Source organism: Centroberyx affinis, unplaced genomic scaffold (assembly GCF_046629955.1).
Source record: "Centroberyx affinis isolate AG114_WGS23_722 - 3 ecotype Tasmania unplaced genomic scaffold, CSIRO-AGI_Caff_v1 ptg003688l_1, whole genome shotgun sequence".
Lineage (NCBI taxonomy): Eukaryota > Metazoa > Chordata > Actinopteri > Beryciformes > Berycidae > Centroberyx > Centroberyx affinis.
The window spans coordinates 88,311-101,730 of NW_027281583.1; the positions used below are offsets into that span (position 1 = coordinate 88,311).

The following is a 13,420-nucleotide window of genomic DNA, read 5'->3' on the forward strand; positions in this document are numbered from 1 at the left end:
AATACATGTATTTTATCTTGATACATTTTATGGCTCCTGTATTTTATTTTGATACTTTTATTTGAGGGGTATTTTGTAACAAGATACATTTTGATGTATCTTTGCCTATCTCTGCACATGCCACAACCAGCGGATACAGCCTCAGTATAACAGTTTACAATCTTATATAATATTCCTACGGAGACTGACAATGTCTCTGTGGTGGTCAGTAGAGTTTCTAAGGGCAGGCTTTTTTTTTTTTTTTTTTATATCATTGATTTTCCTATAATATTCCTATTATAATCTAGGAAAATACTAGCGTCTAACACTACAAACTAATCAAATCTGCAGCCACAAAGCGACGGAAAATAACCTGAAACAGTTACAGAAATGCTGGGGAATAAGATTGAGGGAATGAAATAAACCCCGACATTTAGTATTACTATAATATTTCTATAGGGTTCAATAGTGCAATCTCTTATGATATAACTAATATATCTACCTATAATATTCATATAGGGAATTATAGCCCACCGTTTTTTTTGGTTAGACATCAAGCAACAAGCATTTTTGTAGCATGATGTGCCGCACTCACCTCCAAAAAGATGATTTCTCGTTATCCAAATAGAAATTATAAATCCTTATAAAGTCGCATTATAGAGGCCAAATGCAGTTATTACTAAAAAACCATTAAAACCATACAAAATGCACTATGTACATAGATAGGCTATATACAGACATAAACTCTTCACTTGCATGTACGGGAACCACCTCCACTCAGCGTCTGATTCTCCTCGTGCACGCGCCCACACGCACGCTCCTCTATTGATTTAAAGAGATCGCGCGCTCACCTACAGACTCCCATAGCGGAGAAGGGGGTAAGATGAGCCATTTTAAAGGCAAAATAAATGTGTATTTATTTCCAATAATTGCTATGCAAAAGTAAAGGTTGTCGGGCACCCATGGAAATTAAAACATTTTCTATAGCTAATACAGTTATAGTACAGTTAAGTATGACACATTCAAAAATACCAAACAAAAAAAAACAGTCTTTTGGCTCGGGGTAAGTTGGGATGGGGCAAGCTCTCTCCGAGTTTGTCCAGTTCGGCATAGAACCTGATCATTAAACTGACATTGGTGATGTGGAATTCAACACACCCTCACAAACAATACACTATCATTTGTCACTATAGTTTCAAGTGATCATCACCAGTTGGCAAGTAAACTTCTGGCATCTTTAGCTTTAGCTTGAGCTTAGTGTCTACCATGTCAGTATGTATGATGTAGTATAGTATGTATCAGTGGTGGAAGAAGTATTCAGATCTTTGACTTAAGTAAAAGTAGCAATACCACAGTGTAAAAAAACTTTGTTACAAGTAAAAGTCCTGCATTCAAAATCTTACTTAAGTCAAAGTACAAAAGTATAAACATCAAAATATACTTAAAGTAGCAAAAGTAAAAGTAGTCATTATGCAGAATGGCCCATTTCAGAATAATATATATCATGTTATTGGACTATAATTATTGATGCATTAATGTGTTCATGAAATGATTTACGTGGCTCACGGGTCAGGTAGGAGGGCCCCTTAGCAGAATTTTGCTTAGGGCCCCAGGGAGGTCAGGACCGGCTCTGAGTGCAATACTTGAGTAAATGCTCTCAGTTACATTCCACCACTGGTATGTAGCCTATATGATAGGGATGGGATGATATGCTTATCTAACGATACGATTCAGTATGCGATATGGGGTTTACGGGGTTCACAGGGTTCACGATTCGATACAACATCAATACGATGTAGCCTAATAAATAAAAGTTCAATGACAACAAAGTCTGACTGTGCAGATTTCTATTTCTGAGCCACAAATCTTTCTAGTGATGGCACTGTCTTGCTAGAATGTAAACAACAAAATGCAAAACGTCATTGCAAAGTGCAAATAATATAATTTGGATGGAGAGCTTGTGAAATTCGGAAGTCGTTTTTCATTCCGAGTGCAATGGAATGAAGCATTAGTCCTGCATACTCTCGGCCCACCATGGCACACGGTCTAGAAGGCCTTGAGGATCCAAACCCAGACCTGAATCCATCCTCGACACCTTAACAATCTCTAGGGGAAGCAATTGTAAGAGGGAAGATGCGATAGCCACCGTAGCAAGTTAGAGAAAAAGGACAGGAGAAAAACAGTAGAAGAAGAGAGAATGTTTTAGCTGTCTCACAGTTGTCTGCACGTAAATCAGAAGTTTATAAAGTTCCCAAAAAGCTTATTTCAACTCCTGAGTGGATTTCCTGGATAATAATAATAAGAGGAAAACAGTGAGTGACAGCTATGGAACCTAACCTGCTGCGATAACACAAGAGATACAAAGATACAATCACCAGCGTGACATGGCTCAATTGAATTGAAAATTGAACTATCAAAAAAAAAACAACCAAAAAACCCCCTGAACTATCCATTTTGTAATAAATCAGAAATATATTCCTCCCAACGGCAGGGGGCAGTCGCGCGCATTGTTGGCCTGTGTTCTAACGAGAGAAGAAGTTATCGCGCGAGTTCAGGAAGTGAACCGTATTTCGCAGTCGAGCAAACGGCTGTTTTGCTTGTAAACATCGGGTTCCCTTCATTTGAATCGCAAAGCGTTCAGCGCCCTGACAGCTCAGCGTCCCCTTTCCCCACCGTTGTTTATCCACATCCTTCAGCGGGTTAAGTTGTTGTTTTTTTGGGGGAGGGTTTTGTTTGTTTGTTTGTTTGTTTGTTTGTTTTTGTCGCGGGAGGGAGGAGGGATGGTTTTGTCAACATCACAACAAGTCGTCGTGGCTTTCACGGCGGTGCTTTTCACATTCGTCGTCCTGCCGAGGATGTTTGGTGTCGGCGGGGGCACCGGGACGAAGGAGACCAGGGGATTTGACCATCGCTACAACAGAAAGGGTAATAATTAAGTTAAAGCTAGTTAAAGTTAGCTAGCATAGCCATGGTGTGGCTTGCAAGCAGAGCTGTCATGGGAGAGAATTCAAGGCTTCCTAGCTGCATGTTTGTGTTTATGTATTATTTTCAGACTGCCCAGTTTGTATTTGCACTGCAACACTGACTAGTTTTAACATAAAATACATGACAGAAGGGGTTTTGTGGTTTTTCTACCACACCCTAATGTCGCACTGATGTACAGCACCATTAAAGCTGAATTCAACCTCTTTAAAATGTTAATAATCATAATATGGCTTTACTCTGTATTCGTGAACATTGCCTTCAACACCATGACACGTCCAAAGCCAGAAATTAGTAATTGTGCCACCAATTAAACTGTGGTGTTGGGTAAAAGTACAACAAGAAAAAAAAAAGTGACAAAATTGTTGGTGTATTTCTCTGAGCCTTTTTACAAGCACTCACCATATATTCAGGTCTAGGGCTGCAATCAACCATTGATTTCATTATCAATTAATCATGTAGTCTTTAAAATGTCAGAAATAATGACAAACGCCCATCCCAAGTTACTAGAGACCAAAGTGATGTCTTAAAATTGCTTTGTTAGACTAACCAGCAGCCAATCCCCCCCCCCCCCCCCCCCCCCCCCCTAAAGTATTCATTTTATAATGAAATACCAGCAAATGTTTGTTTTTTACTTGATAAATGACTTTTCTGTAGACTGACTAATCGACTAGCTCTGTGGGTCTGTTGGTCTAGCGAGCGTGCCTCAGTATTTGGGTGATTTTTTTCCTGAACATCTCCTCACCCACCCGATCATTGGTCATCATGAGGTTTTATTCTGTGTCAGCAGGTCCCGGCCCGGGCGCGGTGAGAGGTCAGCCCGTCAGCATGAACGCCCCCGGCTCGGCCCAGACCATCGAGAACATGCAGCAGATGAAGTTGATGATGGAGCAAGAGATGAAGAGCGACAAGTTCAAATCCAACAGCAACAAGGGCTACGTGTTCACCCTGATGCCCCTGTACGCCATCGGAGTGGGCGTGTTCGCCGCCTACAAGTTTCTGAAGGTAAACGACTACAAACAACGCCTAAAAACACACACACACACACACACAGGACGGGTTAGCCTTTAAATGAGCTGGTTAGGTTTCAGCCTGTGTGTTGTGTTGGTGTAGAAATGTTGCTGGTGTCCTTGTACATCCACAAAGACAACATGGCTTCTTATTGATGCTGATGTGTTGTGAAGTTTTTGTGAAACTGTTTTCAAGGGTTCCAGAGTCATGGAAGTTGCTCTACAGCAGAGATAGATGGGCACATAGAAAGAAAGAAAGAAAGAAAGAAAGAAAGGATGACAGAACAAATTGACTTATTGTGGCCACACCACCAGAGCCTGTGGTTAATTGATTTCAGTACAACAAAAGCAGACAAAAACGCTGCGGTGCTGAAAGAGCAGGACGTGGTGCGAGATGAGTGGGTAATGTAAATGACATAAAATAATAAATACACATTGAACATTGAGAAGTAGTATAACATATACTAAGGTGCAGGCATTGAGGCATGGAGGATGTTTATGGCAACAGTGAGCAGCGGTATTATGTTGACATGAGAGTAGAAAGGTTTACTGATGGCTAGAAGAGCATTATGAGAGTTAGAAGGATATTAACTTTATTTTTCTACACCATTCGCACATAGAATGCAACTCAAAGTGCTTTACATAAAATAAATGGATTACAAGCAAAAGCTAATTTTCAAACAAAATAAAATAAAAAAAAAATACAAGAAAAAGCAAGCACATAACTTGTCTACGAAAATGACATAAAAAAAAAAAAAGAAATGAAGATAAAAATAGGAAAGTAAGGATAAAAAATAGAAATATTCTTTCATTGTACTCTTCGTTCATGATATTATATGTGAGGTCGGTAGTGACAGGTTAGCCGGTGTTTTGCCTCCACCAACATCAAAGTTACCCACTCTTCTTCTACACACCAAGGACGACGGCATCAGTCACAGTGTGTTAAACCACTATTTTTTTTTGTTCTGTTCTGCCCTTCATGTCCAAGGAACACGTTGAATCAGATGATGTGAAATGTTCTGTGCTGCGCTTTCGAATCCACAGATCAAGTCCGCAGACGACTCCCAGGCTCAGAAGAACAAAGTCGCAAAAGGGGCGAAGAAATCGGCGGAGGCAGGTGTGTGTGTGGCGTGCGCTGCCATCTCAATTTGCATGCCGGCGTTTACTTTGGTCACGCTGGTTATTTGCGTGCCGTGAGAACTCCAGGTGTATGTTTTTTTTGTTTATTTGTGCAGAGAACCAGCTGAACGAGCTGGAACAGAGGCTGGCGCAAACAGAGAGGATGCTCAATTCCATCCTCACCCAACTGGATCCGCTCACCAACTGGTGAGTCAATATTTACATGCTTTTGTGCCCGGGTTTGTGCGGTGCGGTTTGCCATCACAGCTTGTGTCAACAGCTGTGGTTGTGAAACATGATCTTCAAATCGTTGCCCCCGTCCTTCCCTCTGCACGTTTCCTCAGGTGGGCCGGCAATATAGATAATAATAACTTTAATCTTAATAATAACTTTATTTATATAGCACCTTTAAAAACAGTTTACAAAGCGCTTTGACAGTCAAAATAAAAGCAGAATACTCAAAATTGATTTCAAAAAGCAATGGGACAGTGTGAAACAAATTAAATTAAGAGAAGAAATAGAAGTATGGAGAAATAAAATGGATCATCTCCAAGTCTTGAAAAGTTTGGGAATTGCACAGGATGTCTGGATGAGTAGGGAAAAATATTCTTGTTCAGTCTGGACAGACATTTGACTGCACATGTGTGCAGACTCACGCTCTCCTGAGATCAATGTTCTCTCGTCTTCCAGTCGTTCAGTTGCTCTCCTCTCTCTGCAGCGTGAAGTCGGTGGCCCAGGAGCAGAAGAACGAGATCATGTCTCAGCTCCAGACCATCCGCTGCCTGATGAAGAAGAGAGGGATGGACTGTCCGCCCCTCAACCTCCACGGTGGGCTGAGCCGCTGTCTTTTTTGTTTTTGTACATGTTAACAAGTTAGACCATAGGAGGGCCGAGAGTCTGCGGGTTTTCATTCCAACCAAACACTACACCAGGTGGTTTCACTGGTTAACGTCTTCAACCAGAGAGGAGGAACTAATCAGTGAAATCACCTGCTACAGTGTTTGGCTGTAATGAAAACTCAGACTCTCGGACTTCACACAACATTACACAAGCATCTGATATCTGATCTGAAATGTTTTGAGATGCATGCGTGAGGAAGGCCATGCAGTGCCTAAACTGAGGAGTGAAACAACACAGGACTCATTTATCTCCACTGTAATTAAATGGCTAAATTTGCTTATTCAAAGCTGTAGCCTGTAGAAAACTATTTGTCAACTATTTGTTTTTTTGTTTTGGTTTTTGACTCCCTCTTTGCTTTTATCAACTGATCTGTATGGTGTATGATGTATTGATTTGCTGTGTATTTTTATGCATTATGTTTTCGAATTGTCCGTCCCTCCAGTCAAAGGTCACTGTGACCTCACGTCCGTCCCATTCTCATGAACGCGATATCTCTGGGGGAATTTCTTCAAATTTGGCGCAAACGTCCACTTGGACTCAAGGATGAACTGATCTGGTGGTCAAACGTCAAAGGTCAAGGTCACTGTGACCTCACAAAAGACGTTTTTGGCCATAACTCAAGAATTCATACGCTAAGTATGACACAATTTCACACAAATGTCTAATAGGATAAAATGATGAAGTGATGACATTTTATATCCAAAAGTTCAAAGGTCAACTTCACTGTGACATCATTTTGTTTTGCTTACCACTGTAGCTGAGAAAACGATCTTGGCTCTTTCTACAAAAACGGTGGAAGTGCTGTCACTTACTTTTGCAGACACCAAAATCCTTTAAGTTGACCTAATAATCACATTAATTATATATGTTCAATAAGTAAAGACTGTCCTTGCAATGATAAAACAAAGTTTATTGTCGGAGGCATACAACCGCGAGGCGGTTTTTCTAGTTTTTTATTATTATTTCAAACCAGTGTTTCTTAAACTTGTGCAGTGAAGGCTCAAGAGTCTGCAGGTTTTCCTTCCAACTAAACACGACAGCAGCTGGTTTCACTGATTTACACACCTTCAATCAAAGAGAAGGGAACCAGTTAGTGAAATCAGCTGCTGAAGTGTTTGGTTGTAGTGAAAACCTGCAGACAAGGTTGAGAATCGCTGCTTCAAACCCTGTCTGTTAACCACATTCCCCTTAGAGGACAGTTCGATTTTGGATTCAGCTGAACTTAATCTGGATCAGCCTCCACAGTGTCTGATAGATGACCGAGTTACCTTCGAGTGCCGATCACCAACAGAGAAAATCACTCACATGTTTGGTCTCTTTCAGAGGCGTCTGGCGAGCGCAATCTGGACGACCTCATCGAGTCGCTGGCGGCCCGCGACACTCTGGCAGCGGACCCGTCTCTGGAGGAAAACAAAACCTGTGCAGGAGCAGCGGAGGCTTCTGAACAGGACCGACCCCGGTCCGCCACGACGGGCGCCGAGGAGCTGGGAGAACAAATACCAGAGGAGTCTGAGAGGGAGGGGGAGGAGGAGGAGGAGGAGGAGGAGGAGGAGGAGGAGGAGGACATGGAGGAGGAGGATGATGATGAAGAGGAGGATGGAGAGGAGGAAGAAGAGGAGGAGTTGGATGACAGTGAGCTCATGCCCTCTCTTGAGGAGTCTTACGAGACAAACATTGAGGATGTTGGAGCGGAGCAGCCTGCGTCCGGCCTGAGGAGACGCAACCGGCCCGAATGAACTCGCCGCAGAGTTTCTGAACTGTACAGGAATGCAACAGATTATTACTGATATTTATTATTTAAAGGATTTCATTCCAAAATGCTATAGAGGAGCTTTTGGGGGGTAAAAAAATGCCACTTGGTATTCATCAGCCAAACATGATTCTTTCATCAAAAACGTAACCATTTCATAAGCAAAGGTCTTAACGTCACTCAACTCGTTAGTAGAAACCACATCACGTCCTTTACTTTCCTGTCTTCAGTTATTTTGTTACAGTAGGTGTCTTTTGAAGTTGTGAATGTCTCATTCTGGAATGAAACTCTTTCATTTTTTTTTACTTTTTATTTACTAGCACTGTCGTCATTTTAGATTCGCACCTGCTTTAAAGGTCCCATATTGTACAAAACGTTTTTTTTTTCTCCCCTTTGCTCTTCCATATGTAATAGCCGAGAAAATGTGAAATCTGAAACTCCTCCTGTTTTGCCGTAGTTTCCATATGTTAAAAAGCACGTGATTCTACAAGCTGTTTTGACTTGGAGCCTTTAGTGACATCACTGACAATCCAGTGAAGCAGCCAATCAGAGTAGCGGTTCATTAGCGTAAAATCGACACCCGCAGAAAACAGCCTGTTCTTTACGATGGAGACACTGAAAGGCGGGAACACACACTACAACAGCTGGATTTTGGTGTTTTTTTTGTTTTGTTTTGTTTGTTTTTTTTGCTTAAATTGCTAAAAAAGAAAAAAAAGTGTACAATATGTGACCTTTAACACTGAAGCCAAACACTGAAGCTCTATAATCTACATAATCCTTGATGAAGCAGGTTATGGCCAAAATCTGTTACAGACAAAATGTGTTGCTGCTGGTTTGCCTTGACTATAATGCAGATTATTCCATCACGGTAAATGTTATAGATGAGGCTGGAGACTTGTCTCTGACTTGGCCTCTGTATCTAAATAATCAATATGTAGAAGATGTGCTTTCCTTGCTGTATCAATACCTTATACCTCTGTATGTTGCCATCTTCAGGTTGCTGTTGGAAAAGCAAGAATCCAACTCTGTTAGTGACGAACTCCACTGTGTCTGGATGCCGGGGCTCGGGTCACAAAAACCCTCTCAGTTTCAAATGTAAATTAGAATGAAAACATCTTGGACTTTAATGATTTCATGACAGATTGCACAGAAAAGTCTTACCATGGCAGAAGTTTTATTTTCCTCTTTATTTTGAGGAAAATCCAGATACTAAATCATTTTTATTGCAAAGGGTTTGACCCGAACCCGGCTGGATGTGACAGGCTTATTTGTTAGATTAGACTGCAGAATATTATAATAATGTAAATTTTAGAAGTGTGAACTTGGACTTATGGCATGTTTTTTCTTTTTATACATCGAAACATAATTATGCATGTTTTTGTTTTACATTATTTGTTTGAATGCAAACTGTGATTTGTTTTTTGAAGGTAATGGCAATCATACAATCAGTCACTTCATATCATTTCAAACCTCTGAGCTTTTAACACACACACTCGTTTTTAAAAAGTGATTATGATCCATCAGTCCCAATCCCAGGAATCAGCTGTTACTCCTCCTTTGCCTTATAAAATGATCATTTTCTTTAGACGGTTTGGACAGGTCACTGTAAGGAGGCTTTCATGTTGTGCACATTTTACCTGTTGCCAGTTAATTCAATATCTGTTACTTTTTAAATTTGCATTTTAAATTTTATTGGTAATAACAGGGTTCTTGCACTGGTCTTGCATTTGGTCATTTCCAAGTCCGGAAAAATATGGGGAATAGATAAAAAGTCTGGAAAAGTGCCGATACACATTTCCTCTTGTCACAGACCCACTGTCACTTCACATGTGATATTTGTTGAGGTGGAAAATCTCCAGATAGAGAGCGATTTGGCTTAGTTGGTTGTAAGTATCAAGCTGCTATCAGGACGCTGAGTTTTGAAATCTTTAAATCCAGTCAAAAAAAATGGAAAAATCAGTAGGAACCCTGTATGAAACGTTGTGTTTTGCTTCATGATATCACAGTAAATCCAAACAGGCTGTTCTTTACTGTGACTTTGGGTGCAACAGTGATGCAGGAGGCACAAGGACCATCAGCAGCACAAAAGTCCCTTTAATCACAGTAAAACAAAAACTGGGCTGCACAATTAATCGTATGTAATACCATATTGTAATATTTGTTTCCATAAACTGTAATCTGCAGAAAATCTGCATATTTGCAATATTGAAACATTTCATTTAATTTAAAAAGTCTGCTGTACTTTAATAGTCCAGATGATGTTGATGTAAAAGGCCAGCAGTGCAAAACATTATTTTTTCCTCAAATCATCAAGACTAATAATCAGAATCACATTTAAACTATTGGGATTATCATTTTAGCCAAAACTGTGCAGCCTTATTACAGTTGCAATATCATGATGTTATACCATTTATGCCATAATGATATAAGAACAAACCTTGAAACCTGACACCACACGGCCCACAGATCATTTTGTTATTTGTTATGGGAATATTTGACTTCCTGAGACTGGAGGATGTTTTGGTCGCTTCATATTTTCACTGTTTTCACTCCTGATTAGCTTTACAGAGTAGAGTTACACAACACAAGGCATTTAATGCCACATCTTGGAAAACCACAAATGTTTGCCTTAATTTATTTTGTATATGTTCTGTATAATTTATTTTATCCCCTTGAAGACATTCTGTTACATTTCTGTGTTGAATATTGTGAATCACGTGAGTGAGCGAACTCACTCACTGCCTTAGTAGAAAATAAAAAAATGTGATGTGGCTGCCGATTCTGTTGCTCTACTTGATGTGAATGGGAAATGGATTTTTGGATGGATGATTATTATCAGTTAGGGTTCGACTTACGGTATTTTTGAAAGCTGATACAAATATTTTTGTTATTTTTGCCAGTATTCTGTATCTTCAAGTTTGACCATTTTCTTGCCAAAAAAAATGACAGGTATCCAGTGTTTCCCCCCATGTGTTTTCTTCTCATGAGGGTGGAAAAGCCTCTGAAACAGCATTGAGAGCATCATGGGACACTAAAACTCTCCACTGAATCCCAGACTGATGAAATTCTTTTAGTGTCAGCAGCTCTTTAAGGCAGGGAGACCCACCACACCTATTGAATGGGAGGGAAACTCTGGGATACATTACTTTAAATGAAGAATTAACTTAAAAAACAAATTAAATCAAACCTCCATCATATCAGAGGTAGACGACACTGACTGACTGATATCTGACTTAATAGAGGCCCAATTTTGATATATTGATCAAATCTTATTATCGATATCAACATAAATCGCTCAAACACCATATTACATACAGTAATCCTCAAACTGTCACATCTCTTGTTTGCATCCACAGAAGAAGAAACAAAGGGAACCACAAAGTGTTTAAATCCCCCTGGTGTCCTGCAGGTGGCGCCACAGGAACAAAGATATAGCAAAGCCATTACACAGGTAAACCACTGGTACACTATCTATCTATCTATCTATCTATCTATCTATCTATCTATCTATCTATCTATCTATCTGTTTTTGACAAAGTGGGACATAATCCTCAAATTGAAATGCAAGTTACCCTCCTGCTTGAGTATTTTCAAAACTTCTCCAAAGTCTCCCCATTGAAATAAAGCACCCCGGCTCATCATAACTCATAATTAGACATACAGACTTTATTAATGGCTTCCTCTCACAGCAGAGGAAAAGATCTGGGATTCATCGCAAATTAGCTTGGCTCTCTCAATTAGGAAAGCAACATTTAATCAGCTCCGTTTTCCTCCGCTGGGATTTCAGCCTAATTCCATCCAAGGGCCCGTGGTTTGGCAGGATAATTTGTTTTTATTGTACTCTGTGGTTGTGAATGGAGCTGAAACGGTTTGCAGAGGAGCTTGTGCTTGCAAAAAAAAAAAAAAAAAAAAAAAAACTCAATTTTTTTTCCCCCTATTCCCCTCAGGGCTAATAGAAAGACACTGGACTCATAATCACAGGAAAGTGCATTCTCAAAGGTATTATGGCTTTTATGCAGCGTTTATAAGTGCGCTGACTGAAAGCTGCAGTGCTTTATGGGAATTATCAGCACTGTTAGCAGGCGCTTTGATTGCTTGGCTGAAGCTACTGATTTAATGATGGAGTTAAACGCAAGGGTGGAAGTAACTAATTACATTTACTCACATTACTGTATCTGAGTAGCTTTTTTGTGTACTTGTACGTTTTTGAGTATTTTTTAAAGTCAGTAATGTATCTTTTACTTACGTACGTTTTGCTGAAGTACTGTACTTCACTACATTTTAAATCACATCCATTACAGGGAACAGATTTTGTGGCTCTGCATCAGCAACAGAAAATGAGCAGTTGTACATAAATTGCCAAACTGGAACGATTCACAGTGAGAAGAGAAAACTGGCTTTACTTTCTGCACTTTACTTTGTAATTTCCAATGTTTCCAGTGAAAAGAATCCAGTTTGAACTCTGTCCTCTCTCCTTTTAGAATCACATGGGAAAGATCAAATCCAACAATGTTCTCGTTTCTAAAAAAGTAGCTCAGAAACTTTTCATCTTTTAATTATTTTTGTTTTGTTTTTTAATTTAACTCTTAATTTGAGAGAGAGAGAGAGAGAGAGAGAGAGAGAGAGAGAAGCAGGGAGAGGATTTCATTTTAAATGAGACACTTTTGCCTTTTACTTCATTGCTTTGATTTTGACACCAGTACTTTCACCTCTACTTAAGTAAAATATCAGTAAAGTAACAGTACTTCTACTTGAATAGGACGTTGTAGTACTCTTTCCACCGCTGTTTAAATGTCAAGGTTTCAGGAAGGCTCAAGATAAGTCTTTCTTGAATTTGAAAAATTTGAGAGAGAGAGAGAGGGAGAGAGAGAGAGAGAAGCAGGGAGAGAGAGAGAGGAGGGGTAGAGAGAGAGAGACAGAGAGAGAAGGGAGAGAGAGAGGGAAGCAGTGAGAGAGAAAGAGAGGAGGGAAAGAGAAAGAGAGAGAGAGAGGGGCAGGGAGAGAGACAGAGAGAGAAGGAGGGGGGGAGAGAGAGAGACAGAGAGACAGAGACAGAGAGAGAAGGAGGGGGAGAGAGAGAGACAGAGAGAGGAGGGAGAGAGAGAGAGAAGCATGGAGAGAGAAAGAGAAGCAGGGAGAGAAGCAGGGAGAGGGAGAGAGAGACAGAGAGAGAAGCAGGGAGAGAGAGACAGAGAGAGAAGCAGGGGGAGAGACAAAGAGACAGATAGAAACCAGGGAGAGAGAGAGAGAGAGAAGCAGGTAGAGAGACAGAAAGAGAACCAGGGAGAGAGAGAGAGAACCAGGGAGAGAGAGAGAGAAGCAGGGAGAGAGGGAGAGACAGAAAGAGAAGCAGGGAGAGAGAGGGAGACAGAGAGAGAGAGAGAAAGGTAGTGTGCCTGAAATAAGAGATAAAATTAGGAGGGAGTATGTGCAGGGTGGGACAAAAAGTTCAACCTGAAAGGGCAGAAAACTCCTCCTCCCTCCTTCTCTCTCTCCTTCTCTCTCTCTATCTTTCTCTCTCTCTGTCTCTCCCTCTCTTTCCAAAGGCTTCAAAACACGTAATCAAGTCGTGTCAAGGTCAAGTCTGTAGCCTGTACCTCTATGAAAGGACTAAATCGTCTTCCAATTAATTCCTCTCTGAAACTCTGGCTATGATACCATTATTTACTCATTGTCTTTG

General features: G+C 40.5%; 2 protein-coding genes across 2 annotated transcripts in view; one reads left to right on the plus strand and one right to left on the minus strand.

The window, feature by feature from the left end:
- Positions 1-761, minus strand: part of cmah (cytidine monophospho-N-acetylneuraminic acid hydroxylase) — a 29,151-nt gene extending 28,390 nt beyond the window's left edge. The window contains exon 1 of the mRNA XM_071540578.1: positions 575-761. The gene's annotated coding sequence lies outside the window, so the exon portion shown is untranslated. The remainder of the gene's footprint in view (positions 1-574) is intronic.
- Positions 762-2,568: 1,807 nt separating this feature from the next.
- On the plus strand, positions 2,569-10,506 carry LOC139661982 (resistance to inhibitors of cholinesterase protein 3). Its single transcript, XM_071540574.1, has 7 exons — positions 2,569-2,904; positions 3,752-3,966; positions 5,016-5,088; positions 5,207-5,297; positions 5,809-5,918; positions 7,314-7,360; positions 7,427-10,506. The coding sequence occupies exons 1-7, from the start codon at positions 2,760-2,762 to the stop codon at positions 7,724-7,726; spliced, it is 981 nt and encodes a 326-aa protein (XP_071396675.1). The 5' UTR covers positions 2,569-2,759; the 3' UTR covers positions 7,727-10,506.
- Positions 10,507-13,420: the final 2,914 nt, after the last annotated feature.

What these genes read in the sequence shown, in the direction of transcription:
- LOC139661982 (XM_071540574.1), top strand. Translation starts at nt 2,760, where the DNA reads ATGGTTTTGTCAACATCACAACAAGTCGTCGTGGCTTTCACGGCGGTG. An exon ending in CCATCGCTACAACAGAAAGG is followed by an intron (nt 2,905 to 3,751) that starts GTAATAATTAAG and finishes CTGTGTCAGCAG; the next exon opens with GTCCCGGCCCGGGCGCGGTG. An exon ending in CTGGATCCGCTCACCAACTG is followed by an intron (nt 5,298 to 5,808) that starts GTGAGTCAATAT and finishes CTCTCTCTGCAG; the next exon opens with CGTGAAGTCGGTGGCCCAGG.